This window comes from Quercus robur, chromosome 5 (genome assembly GCF_932294415.1).
Source record: "Quercus robur chromosome 5, dhQueRobu3.1, whole genome shotgun sequence".
NCBI classification, from domain to species: domain Eukaryota; kingdom Viridiplantae; phylum Streptophyta; class Magnoliopsida; order Fagales; family Fagaceae; genus Quercus; species Quercus robur.
In genome coordinates, this window is record NC_065538.1 from 34,832,254 (window position 1) to 34,854,927 (window position 22,674).

Sequence of the window (22,674 nt, forward strand, 5' to 3'; positions counted from 1 at the left end):
GGGCACTTTGGTCATGATTTTTCATTTTTTGTGTGCTCTAAATACTTATCGAGATAATTTTTTTGAGTGCCTCGTGCTAGCGGGGAGACTTGAACTCAAAATTATATTAGTATTGCATTTGGATTAGTTTTCTTTTTCATTTATTAGCTTATTATTTTATTTGTTTTGTACAGTACTCTTACCAGTTTTTTAGTAAATAAGCAAATAAAAAAAAAAAAAAAAATATATATATATATATATATTTTTTTTTTGAGAAACAAACCAACACACACATAATGAAAAAAGTGAATAAAATTCTAATATAAAAACACCCCCACAAACTTCACTTAAAAGCACATCTTAATTAGATATGAGTGTTACAAACATGAGTAGATATGAACATATAAACCTATTAGTTTAGAATCTAGGTGATGGTAAATTTAAATGCTAAATCTTAATCCCAATTTGTGATTCATATATTGCAAGAGATATCTCAAACCAGCGTGGATGGCATGTAAGTTGTGGACTTACAAGTTACAACAATGTTTCAAGTTACCATAACTAGCAAGCAACATCCTATCTCCAAAATTCAAATTGCACAAGGACAGGACAGTAATTCAATTTCTGTCAACCACACATGAAGCACCCTCTTAAAAAAAAAAAAACCAGCAATGAAAAAGCGCCAATGGGAGAGCACCCAAAAAAAAAAAAAAAAAAAAAAAAAATGGAAAAGGCCTGTACCCGGATTTGAGACCCAAAAATTGAGCCAAAATTGATAAAATGAGCGGAATCCGAAACTGCCCATTTGTAAAACTCTGCTTGCATGCTTAACACTTAGCTTAAAATCCCTAAACTCTGCTTTGCTGTGCTGAGTTGTTACTTGTTAGGCATTCTTTCTTTGGTCACTAACACTGACTCATCAGTCATCACTCAGTTTCTTCACCAAGCTAAGCCCTTTTTTTTAAATGCTCTGAAGTTTCAGTCTTGTTTGTTTTTGTGTTTTGTGTGTGGCTCTGTGTCTGAGCTGAAAATGACTTCCTTTGACAGAGACCTTGAGGAGAAGCTTAAGGAGTCTGGGAGTACCCTCCTTAACCCTCCACCCTCCATTGATGACCTTCTCACTCTTCTTGATGTAATGACCCTTCTTCTCTTTATTTATTTATTTATTTTTGTTAAATGTATTTGTTGGAAATGTTGGTCTGATTGTGAGTTTATATGGGTTTCTCAGCATTGTGGAATCAGTTTGTTGGTTTTGGGATAAAAGTTTGTTCCTTTCACAATTGGTTTGTTCAAAGGTTTAGTCTTTGAGCTGAGTACATGCAAACTCATAATAATGAATTCAGTAAAGGGTTTGAATCAATGGTTACTTGATATGGGTTGATTATTGTGTGTTTGGTGAAAGTTATGGTTTTTTCATGGGTGGTATATGGGGTTTGCTTTCTTTTTCTTTTCTCATAAGTAAGTATATTGGTTTTTTTTTTTCCTAATTGCTTATTGTAATGTTTGGCATATTCAAATTCAGTGAAATAAGGGTATTGTGTAGTTGATAATTGATTGATAAAATCAATGTTGTGGTTTCAATGTCTTTATAATTGTTACTTTTGTTTGGGTTTTCTTCTTCCAATTGCTTGTGGGTATTGTTTGTTTTGTCAAATAGATTGATGTTTGTTTGTTAAATCAAAATGTTGAGGTGTTCATCACTGGATGATAGGCTATGGAGATTTTTTATTTACTGAACCAATGGAATGATATGTCTAAATTATTATATTTTAGGTTCATATGGGTTCAGTATCTGTGTGTGTGTGTTTCCCAGTTGTTATCAATTAGCTTTGGATACCACAAAATGGAAATGCTTATCTGTAGCACCTCATGTTTGTGTATTTCCCAGTTTTTAACCTATTAAGCCTAAATCATTCATATGAGTTTTGATGAAGAAAAGTTGGAACTTTAAATAAAATCGAGAGTAAAATTGTTATGCATAGAAAATACAAAATAGAAGAGGAATGAATTATGCTATGCTCTTTGTCTTGTTACTGATAGTCCCAACTCCCTTGAAAATGCTCTACCTATATAGTACTATAGACTAGATATGTCCTACACGATGTGATACAAAGGTGTACTCATTGATGTGGGATCTGGATTGATCACTATATTTTCTACTTGAGTTTCGATTTGCAAAATATCTGATTGTATCTAGCTTGTTTTTGGACTGTTTTTTTAATCATGCATTTGAATTTTCTCTATTAATGAATAATATTTGATTAACTTCAAAGACGATAAGCATATATTAAAGCACTGGCAATGCCTAGGGTATTGTTACTTATAAGAATTTAACTAATCATTTAGGGTTGTTAATATATATATATTAACTAATTGGTATTGGCATGAAAAAGCACTTTTATAATTGCTTCTTGTGATGAAAGATTTTGCTTTGCAGGGTTTTTTTGATTGACATGATGTGTTTTGGTGGCCACTTTAGCAATCTGTCTTATTTTATTGATTATACCGTCCTCATTGATATGATAATATAAAGTTGAAAAAATTTTGATGTTGCAATTAAAAACAGAGACAAGTCTGCAAAAGTTGAATAATATCTTCTGAGTTCTAGTTGTCTCTTTCTGGGATTTTCTGTTGTAGGAAGAATGACGTGTTATCTCAGGGTTATTCTTTCCTTTTTTTTTTCCTATAATTTTTTTTAAAAAAAATCTGGAATATAATGTGACATTTTAATATATTTTAGATTCATTTATGGAAGTAGTTAAAGATAGGGAGCAAGATCTTCCATTTTTGATTGCTAGGCATTTTACTCAAAACCATAAATTTTAGGGGTGAAAGCAGCTGCAAAAATTTCTATTGACAAAAAATAAAGTGGTATTTATACAAGAATTTTGATATGCAGCTAGGATATTTTGAACTTATGATGCTTACAGAATGGTGATTTTGTATAATTTTTACCTTTTTTTTTTTTTTTTTTTTCTCTAGATGGTCGAGTGTTTTTTTCTCTTATATGTTGCTCTTTCACTTATGACTTGCACATTAGTTAGTTAGAATCGCATTTGTTCCTTCTTGATAATAGGCATAAAGCTCCTACCCCCCTTCTTCCTTTTTTCTTCTCATTTTTTTCTTCATTTCTTTGATAGGTAAGTTTTTGGCCCCAAGGGGAGGGGAAGGGAGATTCGAACTATTGACCTCCACTTCATGAGGCGTGGTCTCCAGCTGATAGTGATGCCCCTTGGGCTTCATTTTTATTTTTTATTCTTGTTTTTTAAACATGCCTTAGATTATTATATTCATTTTTATGACTTTCTTCAGTCTGATCGGTTACCAATTTGAGGTTCTAGTTTGTTGTAGCATAATTGTTTTAATCTGAATTTAACTTGGAAATGTTTTGACCATTGTCTTGAACTATTTTCTTCTTCCTCTGGCTGTTCTGAAAATTTTTCCTCAATTTTTTAATGGTTGTCATGATTCAAAATTTTCATCCTCTTTGTTTCATTTTTTCGCTCAATTGGGACTAAGGAATAGTTGAGTTGATTCGAGTTGTTTCCTTCTGTCTTCTAGAAAGTTGAAAATTTGTTAGCAAATGTGGAGCAAGCACCATCCAAATCAATGCAAGATGCACTTTTACCTTCATTGAAGGCACTGATCAGTAATGAACTTTTGAGACATGCTGAAATGGATGTGAAGGTTTCAGTTGCATCTTGCATTACTGAGATTACGAGGATAACAGCACCAGATGCGCCATATGATGATGAGCAAATGAAGGTACTCATAACAGTTCAAAACATCCTCAGATTAAAACCAAAATTTCATTAAAATAAGAAAGGCAATAAGCTTTCATCATTGTAATTCTTTTCTTTTTTGTTGGGATCTTACATAGACTGTTTCTTCAATTCATTGTTGCACAGGAAATATTTCAGCTGACTGTAGCAGCATTTGAAAAATTGTCTCATGTGTCCAGTCGCTGTTATACAAAGGCAGTTTCAATTCTTGATACTGTTGCAAAGGTCAGGTCATGCTTGGTGATGCTGGACCTTGAGTGTGATGCATTGGTTGTTGAGATGTTTCAAAATTTCTTAAAAATAATTAGGTAAAAAACTTTACTGATGGTGTTTTTTATTTTACTGAGCCTCCACTATTGCTATGGATACGTATCTGTAACAAATATTTTTCTATTTGTCTTGAAAATTGAAACTTTTGTGAACTTCCATAAACTATTCTGACATCATATAATGTCCATGGTTACTGAACTTTAACCAGAATTTGAAGTTTACTATTTCATATAACTTAGCTTTTTCTCAACACAACTAGCATAAGCTTCTATAAATTTAATTATGGGACTATAGATGTTTAGCACAAAAATCATGTTTGATATGTTGCAGAAATTGCATAGGAATTTTCTTGTCACGTATTAATATTTTGTCCATCATATGGATAGCATATTTTTTCAATTGTATGTTTGCTTATGGAAGGTTTGATCATGCTTATAGGTTTTCTTTAAATAGAACTGTAGGTTCTGTGAGGTAGTTAAAGGTTTAACCTCTATATCTGAAGTGTCTGTAGCACTTGAATACTATGCTACTGTTTGTAATGAGACAGCAATGGTAATCTGTATTGGTTCTACTTTTCTAGTTAAAAATGACTTTTAAGGGTAAAGGCTCTATTAGGAATCTATATGTCTTCACTGTGCATTGGTGAAGGATGTTGCATCGCTGAAAATATGGCTTGCATTGGTTATGTGGATAATTAATTTATCCATGAAACACTTACAATTAAAGCCATAAATGTAGAGGATGTTGAGATGAGTATCAGTATTCTTAAGGAAGAGGAGGTTGGAAATTAGGAAAATAGCGTGAAGTCTAGCAAGATACTTGTTTTGGAATAACCCAAGGGCTATATTTTTCCAGCAGAAGCAATGCAGAGCATTTTCTCGTGTACTCTCCAAATAAATAAGCTGATGCCAGATAGTAATGTGCTGGGAGTAGGGAGGAGAAATCTGTATACTAGAGAAGTTTTGGTTGTCTACAATGATGACAACCAGCAGAAGCATTACAGAACATTTCCTGGGTATTAATCTCTAGTGGATAGAATGATAACTTGAAGTATGTTACTTAGGGGTAGTGAGGAACAATTTGACTATGATAGAAGTTATAGCTCGTGTTTAGATGCATTAGTGTAGGTAGCTTGTACCAAATTTTATTCAATCTGATTTCATCAGAGTTGCAAATTTTGGATTTGTTTGTTTGGGGGTTTCGCGGAATTGGTTGACTAAGACTGCAAAATTATCTTGCTGTATAATTTTTGTTTTGATCAATGCACAAGTTGGTGAAATTCTTGCAGAGTTGAGCTTGTTGAGTGAAATTTTAGAGACAGTGAAACTATCTTTGCTTTGTATTTGTACTTTGAAATCTTTGTGGAGATTGTTATTTGGTTCAGGACTGGTTTTAGAATTCTTGAAAGTTTCATTTACTCCCCAGACTACCTGCTTAAGGAGCTAACTCCCTTGCCTGGGCGCAAAAACCTGAATTTTCTTATAGAAGGGATGAAGGAATTTGACTCTGTTCAACAGGCACAGTGCTGAGGGCCTCAGTCCTTTAGGTTGTTTATGTTAGCCTTTAGAAATTGTGTGGTGACTGAAGAGGACAGTTTCATATAAATATTCCTACTGATAACTGAAAAAATATTTTAAGTTAGAAAGTAACTACTCAGTGTTTGTAAAGGATTAAAAGTCTAGCAATTACAATGCATTTATCTTTCCAGTTAGCATCCAGGTCTACTTTGATAATAATGTTAAAGGTTGTTCCAACCTTGTCAGCAGAGTGCTGGAGGTGGTTTCATTTAGGATATTGGCATATTATTGCATTCATATCCCAGAAGTGATTAATAATTGATGCTTAGAATTCTGTGTTTCATTTTTATGTAACTTCATTTTCCTTGTGCAAATGAATAACAATTCAGTGTTTGTTTGTGCTCAACTCAAGGTCCAATCATCCACATGCTGTATTTTCAGCCATGGAAACAATTATGACTCTGGTCATAGATGAGAGTGAAGATATTTCGTCGGATCTTCTCAGTCCGCTTTTAGCTAGTGTAAGAAAGGAAAATCAGGTAGTTTCCTTTGCCGAACATTTGCTTCCTCTCATTTTCTTGGTCAACTCGGATGTTATCTATATGGTTCATTGTTTCAGAATGTTTCACCTATTTCGTGGAAATTGGGGGAGAAAGTAATCACTAATTGTGCTGTTAAGCTTAAGCCTTATCTCAAGGAAGCAGTGAGGTCTATGGGTATTGCTTTGGATGACTATGCTCAAATAGTCACTTCTGTATGCCAAAGTGAATCTGCAGAGCATTTGGTGCGTTTCAAATTCTCATTTATGATGCTATCTTAAGTTGAGCAGTATGCTAATTGTTGATATCATACTTCTGCATGCCTATAGGAAGCTATAACCTAATATTTTCTTTCTTCAGTATATTTCTCAAAATGAATTAGGACCCGTTATTGCATATTTTTTGGATCCATCTTCCATTTGATTTTCAGATGGGAGACAGTGAACATATAGTACCAGTCCATTTAAGTTTTGGATCACCTGCTGTTTCAGGGACTTTTCCCTGCAGTATTTTTCCTGTGGACTGTGTTTTCTGTCTTTTGACTTGCATCCACCATTCCGAAAACTGTGAGAAGATGTCTTTAATGGTCATGATGCAAATGGAATCAGGAACGTTAGCCAGCAGTAGAGGACTCGACTAAAAAAAAAAAAACTTTGGTCATATTTCCTGGAAAGAAAAAAAAAAAAAAAAAAGGTCTCACTCCCAATACATGATTAATTGCCTTAAAAAATCTCCAAGTATAAAAATTGATTTGGTGCTGCAGTGCCATCTCCTTCTCAAAGAAGGGCTCAAAACGTATTGAAATATTCCTTGGCTTGACAATTTTGGAATAAAAAATAAAATGTCCTGAAATCTCCAGTTTAGAGGTTACAGTGAAATGAACTATCATGAAAGAGTGGCAGGTTAGTAGAAAGAAACTTGATAGAGTTGTTGTCCATGAGTAAAATGTCCAGTCTATTGCCTAATCCATTTTTACTTTCTATTTCTCATTCTGGTTCTAATGGCTAAAATGCTGTGAGGAATGTTTTATGCAAATCTATGTGACATTCCTCTTCCAGTTGGTATACGGGATAGGTTTTGGTATCTGATCATGCTGAATGAGTCTATTGTCTGTGTATGTCATTAAGATCATAGACTAGAAGTCTGATTCAATGCGTTGGTGTGATTCAGGCTGATGAGAACAGGTTAGGAAAAAGGATAGTTTCAAGTGAGCTACCAAGGACAGATCCAAATGAGCCGTCCCTGGTATGTAATCACCCTTGTCACCTCCATTTATGTCAGTCTTCTTTTTTCACAATTATTTGTTTTGATTACTTGACACTTAACAAAAAGTTATCGGAAAATTAACTTTTTGTTACCCAGGTTACCAAGGGTCTTACTTCAGATACTTTCAAGTCAGCGGTGATTAATGGCACTCCAACTAGGAATGATGAAAATTTGAAAAATGTAAAATCTTCAAAAAGATTACAGAGTTGCCGTCTTACTAAACATTCCAAAACTGTTGGTGCAAGCAGCAATTCTGAACCTGACAACTTAGACTCTATGAAGGCAGCCAAATCAGCAACTGAGTCAGACTCTGTTCCAAAGAAAAGGGGTAGGAAACCTAATTCTTTAATGAAATCTGAGGAAGGCTATGATCATTCTTGGATTTGTACAGGAAGAAAGACTTCGAAGCTAGGTCGTCCAAGAAAGTCTCATGATGGGGGAGTTGATGATTCACCTTCTGAAACACCGGATACTAAGGCCCCTTCACCATTGGTGCTTGAAAATGTGACTGAGCCTTCAAGTTTGCAACCTAAAACTAACGAGATCATAACTGCTGCTTCTCTGTCCCCAGATCATTGCCTTCCTGATGCAAGCCATCCTAAAAGGGGACGGCCAAAGAAAATAGGGAACAACAAGAATCAAGATGCCAATCATCATTCCCTATCAATGTCAAAGGGAGGGTTCTTGAATGCTCAGGTTGAGGAGAAAGCCCTACAATCTGCAGATGTTAGTTTGAACAAGGAATCTGAAGTTACAAATAACTCTGATGCAAAACCACAGCGGCACTCTAGAAAAGTTCAAATTGCTATAAAGATCAATGAGGAGACAACTCAAACTCCCATCCATGTAGTCTCAGAGAAGGAAGCTTCTGACCCTTCTGGTCCTGAGGAGAAACTGTTGCAGCCATCAGATATGAATGTAGGGGTAACGAATATCAATAACAGGTCATCAATCCAAACAAATAGCAAGAAAAGGAAGAGGAAATATGCTAGTTCTGAAACGGATATTACTGAAGCTTCGAATTGTAAGGTACAGTAATTAATTCTCATTAATTCTACCACAATAAATGTATGTAAACTCCAACCTATTATTCCCTTCTTTCCTTGGTTTTTTATTATTATTTATCTTATGGGTTTTCCGAATTTGTAGACAATTTCTAAGTCTGCAACTAAATCAGCCAATGGAGATGAAAGTTACTTGGAAGAAAGCCCTAAAACAAAACTCAGGAGGAAGAGTGCTGCAAAGGGGGAGGTATGAACACATAATGACCTTTATATTGTAAATTGTCTGGTTAGTGAAACAGTGACAAATGACAGATATCCTTTAGATTGCTTTCTCTTATAGAGTTAATCCAAGGTATTGCTTTCATTTTTATGATCATTTAGCTCATGAAATTCTTGGGAAACTTTTCAAGTTTTTCTGGACCATTTGTTTTCTATGCATAATTGAAAATGTTTACATATGGTCCTGGCTTATGGTCAATTTTGCTACTTGTGCATTGAGGAAAATATTAGCGTGTATTTACTTTTTATTTGACCAAAGTAATCATTTATATTGAATATAGTCATTGTCTTGTCCCTATAAAAGAAACAATCTACTTAGCTAAACAAACTAGATTCTTGATATATTTACTTAATGTACACACATGTGAAATCCTGATTATCATACTCAGACATATTAGAACTTTTAAAGATTTCTTCCAACATAGAAAAGTAAAATGTCAATCATTTCTTGTTCTAATAATATAATAGCCAATACCAAAATGATCTGTTAAAGAATTTAATTTCATTCTAAATAGTATATAATGAAGAAAAGAAAATTACAGGAGATGGAGCTTAGGTGGCCAAAAGCAGGGTAGATTGTAGCTTTGATTCTTACCAATGGGAAATATAAAGGATAAAACCATAGTAAGGAGTCACTTATAGAACAGAAGCAGTGTTACATTTGCACTGTCCTTTCAACTAACTCTGGAAGCATTATTCTGAGGCCATTTTATTGCTTTCAATATTTGCAAGTGAATATGTCAAATGGGATACATTTAGTGGTGTAGACAAAACCAAATTTTTATTCCAAAGTAATATGCAGGCAGCTTATTGCTTGAACATTGTAAAGTTATATAATCTCATCTTTGGCAGGCTTGATTCTTTTGTATTGATGCTCTGAATTTCCTGTAACATGTCTAGGAAACTGTGCAGCATATTAGCTTAATATTTTCCTCCTGTAATCCTCCCCTAATCCTCTTTATGTAAAATGACATATTTTACATTTTTTGGCCTCTTTAGTTTTGTGTACATAACCTGTTTGCATAAAGCTCCTCCTCTTATCAATAAAAGCTTACTAGTTATAAAAAATAAATATTTTTACTGCAGGATTCTGGGAAGCCTGATTTTGATGAACGTTTGGTTGGTTGCAAAATAAAAGTTTGGTGGCCAAAGGACAAGACGTGAGTACTTAAGGACTAGTATTATAGTGTTTAGCTCTGTAATATTCTTGTTAATATATGGTCTTCATGTATTCGATGTAAAACATTTTCTTGGGAGTTTTTTTTCCCCCTGTTGTTTGGTTGAGACTCTGAAAAGAGATTGAACCTTGGTGCGATGGCAAGTACCTTCCACCAAAAGCAACAAGTCGCTTTTTTTTGGGTCGAGACTTTGAAAAAGACTTTCTAGTGCAGTAATTTTCTAGTGTTTGGTTTGCACAAAAAAATTCAATGTTAAAACTGTCAAAAACCTAAAACAGTCGGTAGACAAGGTGGTGGTTTTTTTGGGGTGGGGTGGGGGGGGGGGGGGGTGGGGGAAGGAGGTGGCTGTGGAGTGGAGGGGGAAAATGGTGTTGGTGGTAGTATGGAGGAGGGGGAGGGAGGTGGTGGAGACATGAGGGAGGGGAGGGAAGTTGACAAGTCTGTGGGGGGGGGGGGGGGGGGGGAGAGGAGAGAGGTGGTGTTAGTGGGGAGGGAGGTGTCAGTGGCAGTTTGGAGGGAGAGGAGGGAGGGAGATGGTAAGGTGGCACATAGGAGGGGGAAGGAGGTGTTGGTGGCGGAACAGAGGAGTGTGAGCGAAGGAGGTGGGGAGGGGCAAGTATAAACCGATGTCCCCCCCCCCCCCCCCCCCCCCCCCCCCCCCCAAAAAAAAAAGGGGGTGATTTTTTTGTTGATTATGGAAAATTTTTCCGTTTACTAGCAATTTTCTGTTATACTAAACACCAAAAAATGTGGAAAACGTTTTCCATAAATGATTTTATGACAAAACCAATGCAGCCTTAGTTTATTCTTGTAATTGAGTTCATCTTTTCAAGTTGGTTATATTTCTGAACTCCTATTACCACAAAGACTTTTAGACCTAATAAATTTTAGGGCTTAATAAAGTTTTGTACTATTATATGGATAGGACTGCAGGTTGCAATGAAATATATATATATATATATATATATTTTGTTGACATTTAATTTTTTGGCATGTTAGATCATGAATTATAATGCCTCTTTAAGTATATAGGCTTCCAGATACTGGTGATGAGGCCATTGTAGAACTTTGTTTTGGCTATCAACTGTAAAACTCATCTACACGGGATTGGTAGCTACGCAAATCAAGACCAAAACCATAGGCTACATTCAGTGATTGTCTTTCTAGTGTGTGTGATAAGTAGTAAAATTTATTAATAGAATATTTTACTTCATTTTGCAACATAACTTCAGTTACCTTAGTACATCACATTATTGATGCTGCGCTGCAGCACACTTTTTTGGCTGAAACTTATGGCTTTCAAAGCTGTTCTAAGTATCATAAATATGCAATTGCTGAATGTATGATCACCTTTGGGACATGATTCTCAGTAGTCATTGAGCCATTTGCCAATTTCTTTGTTTATTTTTTTCTCCTGTGACATTTGTGGCACCAAATTAAAAGTCCCCTTATTGTTATCTTATAGGATTGTTTTTATTTTGCAGGTTTTATGAAGGTGTTGTTCATTCTTATGACTCTGTTAAAAAGAAGCACCAGGTGTGATAGTTCTCACTAATTCTGACATACCAATTTGTTCCTCTTATTTATTTATTGGTTTTGCCATAACCTCTCCCAAGTAGTTGGGCTTGGTTCTTGGCATTCTCTGTCATAAACCAGCTTTATGTGGCTCCTCTTCTGTTAAGTCACAGTCCATACTGTGTTTTCTCAGCTTTGGGCTTTGTCCATACTCTTTTCTGACTCTCCCTTTTTTCTTTTTTTTTTTGTTTGTTTGTTTATTTTGTTTTTGTTTTGGAAACTCTCCTGTTTTCCTTGCGGTAACATTAAGTTGAACTACTCTTCCCTGGATGAAATCAGTGGTCTTTGTGTGATGACACACCATCTAACCTGTTTTCTTTAACTGTCATTTTTCTTGTTTCTGCATATTTTAGTTCTTAAATTTTTGTCATGCACAGGTGTTATACACTGATGGTGATGAAGAAATATTAAACCTCAAAAAGGAACGCTGGGAACCGATTGTAGATGTTTTGCCAGAAGGAGTTCGTGTTTTCCCCTATATTTTATTTTATATATTTTTTTTCTTACTTTTAGGGGAAAAAAATTAATATGTGCTAATTTTTTTTTACAGGGTCAGGAGACTGATCTTCCAAAAGCTGATGCTTCATCTGATATGTAAGTATTAATATTTTATTAGTCCTATCCTTTCATAATAGTATTTCATTTTGCACTTGGGTTGCAACCAAATTTTGTTAGTTATGCCTCGGAATTGAAATTTACTGTTTGTTTGCAAAATTGATTCCTTTTGGTCGTTATCTAAAAATTATAAGCAAAAGAATAATCTTATTTGTAATTTACTGCAGACGTTTAATTTTTAGATTCTAGATGATACCTTTCATAAATCTCTTCTGTGTGGTTCATTATTGTGGGAAAAGTTTCTTGGTATATTAAGCACTGGTTACTTTTCAGAATAAAATTGCTAGTTGGATCCTTTAGATGAATTATAATATCAATTTCAATTTTGTTTTCGTTTTCTCTGGTGTGGCCAATGTAATGGTACAGAGGTAATTGCAAATTTTAGAGCAGGTTTATATACTGATGAAAATTATGCCAGAGGTTTGCAGTAAATTCTTACAATGCAATAACGAACTTATTTACAAACAATGAATTTTATTTGTACATCTTCTAGTCACTGTTGCTGAGGCAGTATATCACTTGTTTATGCTTGCTTGTCCACAAAGCACTGAATTAATTTCATAGGAATTCATCCAACTTGTGGATTAATTAAATGCTAGTTTATATGGTGATTATGGGGTAGGCTTTGTGCTCACATTGTTAAGCTGTCCCTGGAGGCAGTGATGCCTACACCTTGATGGGAAAAATTTAGGTGCATCCGGGGCATTGAAGGTCAACTCTACTTACTTGATAACCTTATATGACAACATTTTGTGTATTCATTTATGCCATGGAAAACAGGATAGGTAATTTAAAATGAAATGAAAAACGTAATTAGATTCCCCATTAATTATTCTCCATCCAAAATGGTTGATGAGGCAATTGCCTTGTAGTTTGTATGATGTTTACATATACTTTTGGATATCTTGGATATATCTTTTGGTTGTGCATTTTAAGCAGGCCAAATAAGAGGAGAGGGAAGACCAAGTCAGAGTCAGCAAAACAAGAGAAGCCCAATTCTTCTTCAAAAATGTTGGTTTATGAACTAGCATAAATATTTTTAATGTTTCTTTTGTTTTACATAGCACCTGACTGAAAATTCTGTGGCTCTCCAGGAGTGGAACTTCAGCCAACATATCTAAAGTTGATTCTGCAAAAAGTGGTGGTAATTCTGCAGATGATCAAGAGCTTGACAATCCTATTATTGTTTATGAATGTGTCAATAACCCATCTAGGACAGTTGAGGGATCAAAAGATGTTGGCCACCAAAAATCTACTAGCAAGTCAAGTATTGAGAGACTAAAGAGTGGTAACAGCATGAAGCCCAAGGGATTCCTTTAACTTACAGGTCAAGTATGAAAAAAGGGTGCAAAGAAATGGAGGTCCTTCTATTTACCTGAGTTAGACAAGGTTGTGTATAGAGATGAGTAGTGACACAGGCTCACAGGCTTATAATTTTGGCTTTAGTACAGGGGAAGTGTCAGTTATATTATCTTTCTTTTGTTTCTCATGTAGTTTCAGAAGATGGTTTTTGTCTTCAAGGATTGGGCTAAATATAATATCATATTTTGAACTCTCTATATTATAAACTTTGACTATGTTATTGCTGAGTTAGATGTAGTTCCCAAACATAAGAGTCCAAATCAAAAATCAGATGTAGTGCCAAAGAAAGCAAGTTGAAGGAAGGCAGGAGTATCTGACCTCAAACATAACCTATTATGATAAGGGACCCCTTTCTCAATTTTTGGAGTTCTTGCAAGTTTGGAAAAATCTTGGTAGAATAGTCTCCACCAATTGTTATGGATATCTTCCTACCAAAAAATGGATAAAAAGAAAAAGAAAAAAAAAGCAAAGTAGCCTCTGACTTTTTAATTTTGTCTCAATTTTTCCTAAATAAAAATTGTGTTTAAGATAATGGACCTATGAGTATGAAAGATCTTGACAAATTAGGCATTCAAATATGTAAACGAAATAGGGTCAAATCAGGTGCATATATTATTATATCTAATAATATAGAGGAAATCAAATCAAATCGTAGTCTTCAGACTTCAGTCAGTAATATGTAATAAAAAAACTAATTGAAACTGACCCACTCGGAAACTGCCTCACTATCCCCATGCTTACGGGTGTCCACGGGAACTCGGAAACCGACCCACCTGTCCAAACAACCCGGGCCAACCCGAAAACCGGCCGATTCAACTCTGGTGATGGGTCTCTGCCACCAAAAACCGACTTTTAGGTGGGTCAAATGGCGGGTTTTCTTCTTCAAAACCCAATATACTTGATCTGACCGACAAAACCCATGAAAGAAGGCCGGAGTTACTTAGATCCGTTCAGACTCATCAATATTTTGGTGAAGGTTTTGTAGTTTTTGGTTAGATCCAGTAAAGATCTAGGTTTTCTTGCTTAGATTTGGCGGTGAGATGAAGATTTTGCTCAAATCTACGCTTGATGTGGTGGTTTTGCTTTGATTTTTACTTAGATTCGGCGATAGAGAAGAAATTTTCACTCAAATTTGTGCTTGATATGGTGGTTTTTGCTTCGATTTTTGCTTAGATCCGATATTTTCGCTCAAATCTAGGCTTGATGTGGTGATTTTGAGCTTTGATCCTACGAAGATCCGGTGATTGTAACTTAGTACCGAGGCCGACTGGCCCGACCGCTATCCACCGGAGATCACTCTGACTTGGCCTAAGGTCGTTTGCGGTTGGCGGCGGGTCATTTTGCTGTCCACTCGATGTAAGCGGGTCAGTTGCGGGTTGGGCATAAACCCAATCCGGACCGACCCGTGGACACCCTTACCCATGCTCATTCTTCTTCCCTTTTTCATTGTTGGGTAAGTAAAGCCATCAAAGTCTACGGATATCCATGATTTTGGTCGTAGAATTTTTTTGTTATTATTATAATTATTTTGAGTGGATTCAATACTTTGATATATAATGTCTAGGGTGTTTCCAGATGAAGTATTTGTATTTCTAAAAAAGAAAAAGAAAAAAGAAAAAAAAAGAGAGGTTGATGGTTTACCTTGCAAGGTCATAAGACTCATACAACTAAGGAGCACTTTATTTTAATCTCAAACTTTTGGCCGAATCATTGCTTTTTTTATGTTCTCTAAATTGGGTTTAGTTTTTAACTTGTTTTAAGTTGAAGTGACAAAATGGGTCTCATATGGAATTAAAAAAAAAAAGTCAAAAGGCCACGTTCTAGTGATTAACAAATTTATTTTCTACTATCTTACAATTTCATTGTTACTTTTTCACCTGTGGATGACCATGAGTGGCTAGTTCAAGATTGATGATATTTGGGACACATTTGGTAGGTGCAACAACAAAGATGTAACATTCAACATAAAATAGAAAAATGAAGAAAATCCAAATCCAATGATGGGTCAAAACTGGAGGCCCACTACCAACCCCGGTGAGTACAATTAATATTTTTTTTAGCATACCAAAGGAAGCTTAATGGATCAAAGTCTTTCTTTCAATACGTGCAAACTGCACACTACACCGGCCAGGCTTTAAATACGACAACGATTACTAAGTCACAATATTTATATTTTTTATTCTTATATAAAAAAAATATTTATATTTTTGATGTGTAGAAGAAAACTCCACACACATATATCATATTCATATGTATGAGGACTAGTTTAGCACAAGAAAAAGAAAAAGAAAAAGAAAAAGTATATATATATATATATATATATGTATGTATGTATGTATGTATGAGAGGACCAGCCGGTTGTTGTGCTCACCATTCACGAAATCCCTCCAATTATTGGTGTTACGTCACTCATTACATCCCTACTTTTTTTTTTAGGTCTCAAATTTGCGAACCATGATCTAACCACTTTTTCATGTGTTGTTGGATTGAAAAATATCCAATCCATCCACCCCGTAAAGGCACACAGTATTGTTTATATATATATCTATATTTTTTTTATGGAGTCACAACAATATTTTCCTATGATCACAACATTTATACCACAACTTATTCGTCGCAGCACCCCTATACAATCATTATATATTACTCAAACATTGAGTAATATGTTAAATTTCTTGAAGTTTTTGTAATAGAATTTTACTTATATATATATATATATATTACATCACATTGCAAAAGCATGTTGAATGACAGGCAATATTACCTTGATTCACATAATATAAGTACAACGTGTAATATCTAGTTTTTATTATTAAAATGAAAACTTTAATAAATGATTAAATAATAATAAAAAATTCCTTAAAATTATACAACTTTTAATATTAATATTTTAATCGGAGTAGTGTGTTTTAAATTTCTCAAAACTTTAGTAATTTCATTTAGAGCAACCTATGTTAAATATTAAGGGAAAAAAAGAGAGAGGCTAAAATGTACTTTACTTAGCAGATTTGTGATTACTTATAATTGATCACTCAACTTTCAAAACTTACAATTTATCTCCTTAACTATTATAAACTAGTCACTAACCTGTGCTATGCACGGGAACCTACCTATTTGTGAGATAGATTAAAATAATTTTATAAAAAATTTAAGAAACTATATCATTGCATTATTTACTCTTGTATGACTTCAATTTGTGTTACAATTTGATGAAGAAGCCATTAATTAAATTTTAATTATCAGTGTTTGAGTTTGAGTTTAAGTTGGACTTGTTAAAGAGATAAAGTTTCACTCCTTGTTAAATTTGGATTAAAAAAAATAATTTTATTTAAAAAAATGATAATGCTGAGTTCGAGTTTAAGTTGGACTTGTTAGAGAAATAGAGTTTCACTCCTTGTTAAGTTTGGACTAAACAAAAATAATTTTATTTAAATAAAATGATAATTTTGTTTAAATATTGTGCTAACCCATGCAATGCACATAAAAGCTATTGACTTTGAAAAAAAAAAAATTCCAACAATAAGTAAATAGACATTTTGCTAGTTAGTATTTTTTTTTAAAAAAATGAAGAAATATTTAACTTCTATACTTTTCCATAGTTTAGAAGTGTTGTCTAACATTGAACGTTATTGAGTTGTCAGTACATGGTTACCAAAATCTATAAAGTAATTTACAATTTTTAAATTAATATAGCAAAACTCCAAATAGTTATATATACACACACTCAAAACTAATATAAACTGCAAATATATAAACAAAGACCATGATATGAGGAAGACACACCAAGTTTCAAATTTGAGTAGCAATATGACTTTCTCGTAGTAATAACAATATAGACAATTCAAAACATGGAACAATATCAAAATTATAATACCAAATTCCATTATCTTTTGTGTTGAATCCAAACAAATAATTAATTGAAATTAATCCAAAAAAATAATTAATCACCCAAAAATCATAGCTTTTATTAAGAAAACAAAAAATCACATGAACCTAAATAAAAAGCATTTAAGGTGAATAATTAAGATTAACCTACTGAGACGCAAATACCAAAAACCCCAAGACTTAAAACTTCAAAACTTATAGAATCCCCAAATTCTACTTCAAAACCAATCCAAATTCAACAAATTTATATATAACATACCAAATAAAAATTTATCATTCCTTAGGCTGGAAGATATAGGTTGCAGTTTTGATTTTTCTCCAAAAAAATAGAGATGCTTTGTCTCCCATGTACAATAATAAAAAAAATTAGTAGAAATTTCAACCCAAAAACCAAATCCACGAAAATAATGTCAATATAAATATGGAGATTAACCTAAATACTCAAAAGAAAATCAATTCTAAACATAACAAAAGAATAAGATAGAAAGAAAATCTCAGGCACATATGAAAGCAAATAAAAAATTCGACATATAAGATAAAATTCATTAATAACAATATAAACAAATATCCACATATGTTAAATTGAAATTTTATTACTAATAACAATATAAACAAATTCGACATAAAATTCATTAATCAAAGAAGAAAGTTGAATCAGATTGCTTGCGTTTTTTCTTCTTCTTCTTCTTCTTCTTTTTTTTTTTTAATTTTTTTTTTAAATTTTTAAATCCTAAAATGAAGTTAAGTTTAGGGTTTTGATATGGTAATTGCTAAGGTTTTGAGGAGGGAAAAGAGGCTTCTAAAAAGAGTCCCTTTTTTTTTTTCTTTTTTTTTCCCCCCCTAATTGTGAGGGATCTCACAATTCTCTCCAATACCAATGGGCTTGGTCTACGATCGAATGCTATAAAAGATTTGTGCCCCCTCATCCTTCACCAATTGGTCGTTGGATGGATCGGTAAGGCACACGGTTCGACAAGTGGTATCAGAGCTCGATCATAGGTTCGAGTCGTTGGAGCCGCATTGTGAGGGAGGGATTGTGAGGGAATTCACAATTCGCTCCAATACCAATGGGCTTGGTCTACGATCGAATGCTATAAAAGATTTGTGCCCCCTCATCCTTCACCAATCGGTCATTGGATGGATCGGTAAGGAACACGGTCCGACACTAACTTTTTTTTTTTTTTTTGTTAAGTGAGTCTCTCTCTCTCTTTTTTATTTTTTTTTATTTTTATTTTTTTGAATCCTAAAGTGAAGTTAAGTTTAGGGTTTTGAGGTGGTAATTGTTAGGACTTTGAGCAGGGGAGAGAGAGTCCTAACAGGAGTCTGTCTCTCTTTCTCTCTTTTTCTTAATCTAAGGTGAGTCTTTTTTTTTTTTTGAACAAAATAATTTTGTTTAAAAAAAATGATAATGAAGAGTTTTACTTTAAGTTAGACTTGTTAGAGAGATAGAGTTTCACTCTGTGAGAGTGCTTTTTTTTTTCGGGATACTCAGGCCCAAGGATCCCGAGCCTGAATGAAAAAGAAAGGATTTGGTGGACTGGGCCTTGACTCACCGCAGCTAAATGGCTGTTTAAGAATCAAGTGAATGCAGAGAATACTCCTGACAACATACAAAAAATGACAAACAAGGATATCGAGGAGTGCCAGAAATTAACAACGTAAGCTCAGAAAGAAAAGAAAAGCAGGATTAGCAAGACGATAAAAAAAAAGTACTGTGGGGATCCTGGGAACAATATTTCATTAAAGCATTATCTGTTTGATTACAGCAAGCTTACTAGGACGTGATACAAGGTCCAATCGAGCTCAAAAATTGCAGCCTTGAATGGCTATTTCAGCCTTCAAAACTTGCGAAGTTTGATTCTCGTTGGATCCGAGTATGTGCCATAGTTGCTTTTACAGGATATCGGGAAGCAGTATTTGTTTTCCCTTAGTATTCTCTTTCTGCCTGGACTTTCTGATAATTTTTCTAGGGAATCTCTTCTTTCTATTGTTCCTTTCTTTTTTTCTCGCTGCCTTCTTCACAACCCATCCTCTCCTTTTATAGTGGAGTTTTTCTGGGCGTCTTGGGGAACCGTTGGTTCCCCTGTTTTGGTCTTTTGCAAACAGAGTATGTTCTGTCCTCATCATCTCGGTAAGTCCCCTTTTCCGTTTTCTCTCATTCTTTCCTTTTCTTGGTTCTGGTTCCTTCGAAAGCTTCTGGTTGGCCATCCTCTTTGGGATGTGCTGAGGTATGCCCTTCTCGGCATCCTCACTTCTGGCGTCTTTTACCTTTCTGTTTCTTTCCTATTTGGGCGGAATCCTGTTCTGCTCTTTTGAAATTGTTTTGTTATCATTCTTCTTTCTTGTCTTGGTTCCCCGACGCCTTTTCTGTCTGTGCCATGAAGGGTCGCTTGCGTTCTTTTGTTTTTCTTGTTTTCTTTTTCTGTCTTCTTTCTATCGATCTGTCCTGGTCTTCTTTTTCTTTGCGCTTATTGATGGTGCCTGAGGATCCTTGCGTCTTATACTTTGCTGTGATGTTCTCTCTCTTTTTTCTTTGGTTGCTTTTCCTTTTCTGGGCTTCGGGATCCTCAGGGCCTTTCGTATAATCCCTTTGGACTTGGTCTGAGTTTTCTTTTTTCTGGGCTTAACTCACTCTTTCTTGGGCTTAGCTTATTCTTTCTTGGGCTTATTTTTACTGTGATTTTTTAGACCTCAACATTTAGCCCCCCGAGCTCGTGGGTTGCCTGAAGCCCACGCGTGAGTGATTTAGGTTTCCTTAGGTTTTTGTGGGATCCCAGCTCTCTTCTGCTGCTTTTGGTCGCCTCCTTTTTTGCGTGTTGTGTTCTTTTATAATTATTACTTTTTGCAGCTTCCTCTTTACACGGGACGTGGCAGTTGAGTATTTGAGATAAAACTCTCCTACCCACTTATCTCGTTTCCCATTGCTTCTCATTAATAACTGCTGATTAACCCCCTCTTCAAATTAAATTTTTTGCAACTGGCGCGTCTTTTCATAAACTGTTTTTCCCAACTGCTACTTGCGCCTTTATTGTAGCCGTTTCATCTTATCATTTTGCTTCTCTGAACCTTTTTCATTCCCTGAGTTTTTCTTCTTCTCTGTTACTCTGGTCTTCCCTTTTTCGCACTTTCAATCTCTTTTCTTCTCATAGTGTGTGCTGTTTCCATGGCTTCTTCTTCTTCTCGAAAGAGGAGAGAGCGTACTCCCAGTCCTTTTGAGGGGGAAGGTTCTTTTGGTTCTGCTCCGAGCGATTCTCGCGAGGTTGCTGAACGTCCGGCCTTCCCTTTACGGGATCCTTGGTATTCTCTCAGTTTATTTTTTCCTCATATATCTCATGGTGAGGCTCCTCCATCCCCTCACGTTTGGCTATTTTCTGGCCAAGCGGGTTTCGCTGGTTCCGCCCAGGTTCCTGACCCTAGAGAGATTTTTGATCTCCAGATCAGACAAGGAATCCGAGAGGCGGTTCCTATTTTCTTTGATTTTGTTCCGGGAAAGATTCAGGGTTGGCCTATATGGGTAGACAAGGAACTGTCTGATGCTGAGTTTGTGGGTCGTTTGGAGCGCGCTGGCATCCTAAAGGCAGTGGCTATTTCCAGAAACCTTGAGGGTTTCAGAGACGCCAAAGGGTTCAGGCATCTGGTACGTCGTTGGTGTCCTTCCCTTCATACTTTTTTCTTTTCTACTGGTGAATTGACAATCACCTTGGAGGATGTGGTTAATAACTTCCTCCTCCCGGTGTTTGGTGAAGAAAATCCCTTTGATATTGATCTTTCTGGTGAGGATCTCGTGGTAGAAGAGAAATTATTTGGTCATTTTGGTGGTCGCTCCGCCTCTCCTGGTGGTAAGCCGGCTAGGATGGGGAGATGGGTGATGACCCTCTCTCGTGAAAAGGATAAGGAAGTGAGGTGGGCCGGTTTCCTGGCCTTTTGGCTTAGTAAATTTTTGTTCAGTGAGTTCCCTGGGTACGGAGTTAAGTCTTCATTTTTTCCGTTGGCAATCAAGTTGGCTCGGGGTACCCAGTATCCTTTGGCCCCTCTGTTCTTGGGTCATGTTTATTCTCAACTGGACCAGCTTCATGGAGATGAGGCTGAGGGTGACTCTTGCTATGTGATCACTTCATCTCTTCACTGTGCCATTCTTCAGATTTTCATGTGGGACCGTTCTGCAGCTACTTTGGCTAAGTGTAGAAATTTGAAGTTTGTGAAGGACAAGTTCCAAGGATCCCCCGACATAGTGAAGGGTCTTTGTGGCAATTCTACTGATGCCTTTCCCATTATTTTTCGTTGGATTAGCTTAAAAGGTGGTGGCCTCAATCTTGTGGAGTTGTTTGACCAAGCAGGGAGCTTATGTTGGAGATCCCCTCGTGAGTTTGGTCCTGGCTTTGCGTGTGATTCTGTGTTGTCTTCTTTTTTATCTTCAACAGGTAATACCTTTGACCTGCGCCGTCTGGCTTATCTTGCCTGCATTAGCCCCTCCTGGCTTCCCGTGCCCTCTTCAAGTGGCCCAAAGTACACTCGTTATTCAGCGCACCGGGTGCTCCGACAGTTTGGTTTTGATCAAGACATTCCGCCAGTTTTCAAGGATGTGGTGCCATCCCTTCCTTCCTTGGATCCTTTCTTGAGGCTGCAGGCCTTTTCTTATTGGTCGCGGAGGAGCCCCCAGTTCGTAGTGCCTAACTCCCAGAGAGGAGTCTTTGCTTCCAGTGGCTATACCGGTTATTGGAGAAGAGTACAAAAATCTTTTGTTGACTATGTTGGCACTGGTACAATTCGGGAAGTCCCGAATTCTAGCATTGTTTCTGCTCCGACAGCTAATAGACGTTTATCCCTTCCTACTGCTGGGATTGTTTCTGCTGCTGCAAGCAGCAAGACTGGGTTTGCAGAGTGGCATTCCTCCAGGGGAGGTTGGGTGACTTATGGACAGGATTTTCCTGAGGCCTGGCTGGGTGATAGTCTTATCATTGGTACCTCCTCTGGGGTGCCCATCAAAAAGGGTGCAACAGAGACAATTAGTGCTGCTACTGCTAAAGGTAAGGATGTTAAGTTGAAGAAAATGAAAGCTGCTGATGTTGGCGAAAGTGCAGGGGGTGTGGAGATAGGCTCTGAAGCAAAAAGAAGGAAAACGGGGAAATCTCAAGCACACTTGGCATCTCACGAAGGCAAGGATGTCAGGGAACCTTTAGTTTCAAGGACCCGGAAGAATACCAAGGTAGAGTCTTCTTTTCCCCAGGTTCCTGTGACTGCTTCAGTCCATGGTTCTTTAGGATCCTCTGGTTTGGTATCCCAGCCTCCTTTAGGACCCTCTGGGCGTACTCGTAGTAAGCAAAAGACTTCCAGAGAATCTGTAAAGAGAGAGAGAAGGGCAAGATAGGCTCTGAAGCAAAAAGAAGGAAAACGGGGAAATCTCAAGCACACTTGGCATCTCA

At 36.0% G+C, this 22,674-nt stretch overlaps 1 protein-coding gene across 6 annotated transcripts; it reads left to right on the forward strand.

Moving 5' to 3' along the window:
- The first annotated feature begins 681 nt into the window (after nt 1-681).
- LOC126725842 (sister chromatid cohesion protein PDS5 homolog C-like) lies at nt 682-13,563 on the forward strand. 6 transcript variants are annotated; one of them, XM_050430818.1, is made up of 15 exons: nt 682-1,111; nt 3,541-3,744; nt 3,888-4,069; nt 5,961-6,087; nt 6,168-6,332; nt 7,258-7,332; nt 7,450-7,681; nt 7,745-8,382; nt 8,503-8,604; nt 9,723-9,796; nt 11,299-11,350; nt 11,767-11,850; nt 11,940-11,983; nt 12,941-13,015; nt 13,099-13,563. In XM_050430818.1, exons 1-15 carry the CDS (start codon nt 1,010-1,012, stop codon nt 13,322-13,324), a joined length of 2,382 nt encoding a protein of 793 aa, XP_050286775.1. In that variant the 5' UTR covers nt 682-1,009; the 3' UTR covers nt 13,325-13,563. The 6 variants fall into 6 exon arrangements, with proteins under 6 accessions (XP_050286775.1, XP_050286778.1, XP_050286773.1 ...); XM_050430821.1 differs by having other exon boundaries at nt 7,925-8,382; XM_050430820.1 differs by adding an exon at nt 3,120-3,182 and having other exon boundaries at nt 683-1,111; nt 7,450-8,382.
- The last annotated feature ends 9,111 nt before the right edge of the window (nt 13,564-22,674 follow it).

Coding starts and splice junctions, on each gene's coding strand:
- LOC126725842 (XM_050430816.1), top strand. CDS start 1,010: ATGACTTCCTTTGACAGAGACCTTGAGGAGAAGCTTAAGGAGTCTGGG. Junction 6,088..6,167: donor GTGTAAGAAAGGAAAATCAG/GTAGTTTCCTTT, acceptor TCATTGTTTCAG/AATGTTTCACCTATTTCGTG. Junction 8,383..8,502: donor CTGAAGCTTCGAATTGTAAG/GTACAGTAATTA, acceptor CCGAATTTGTAG/ACAATTTCTAAGTCTGCAAC.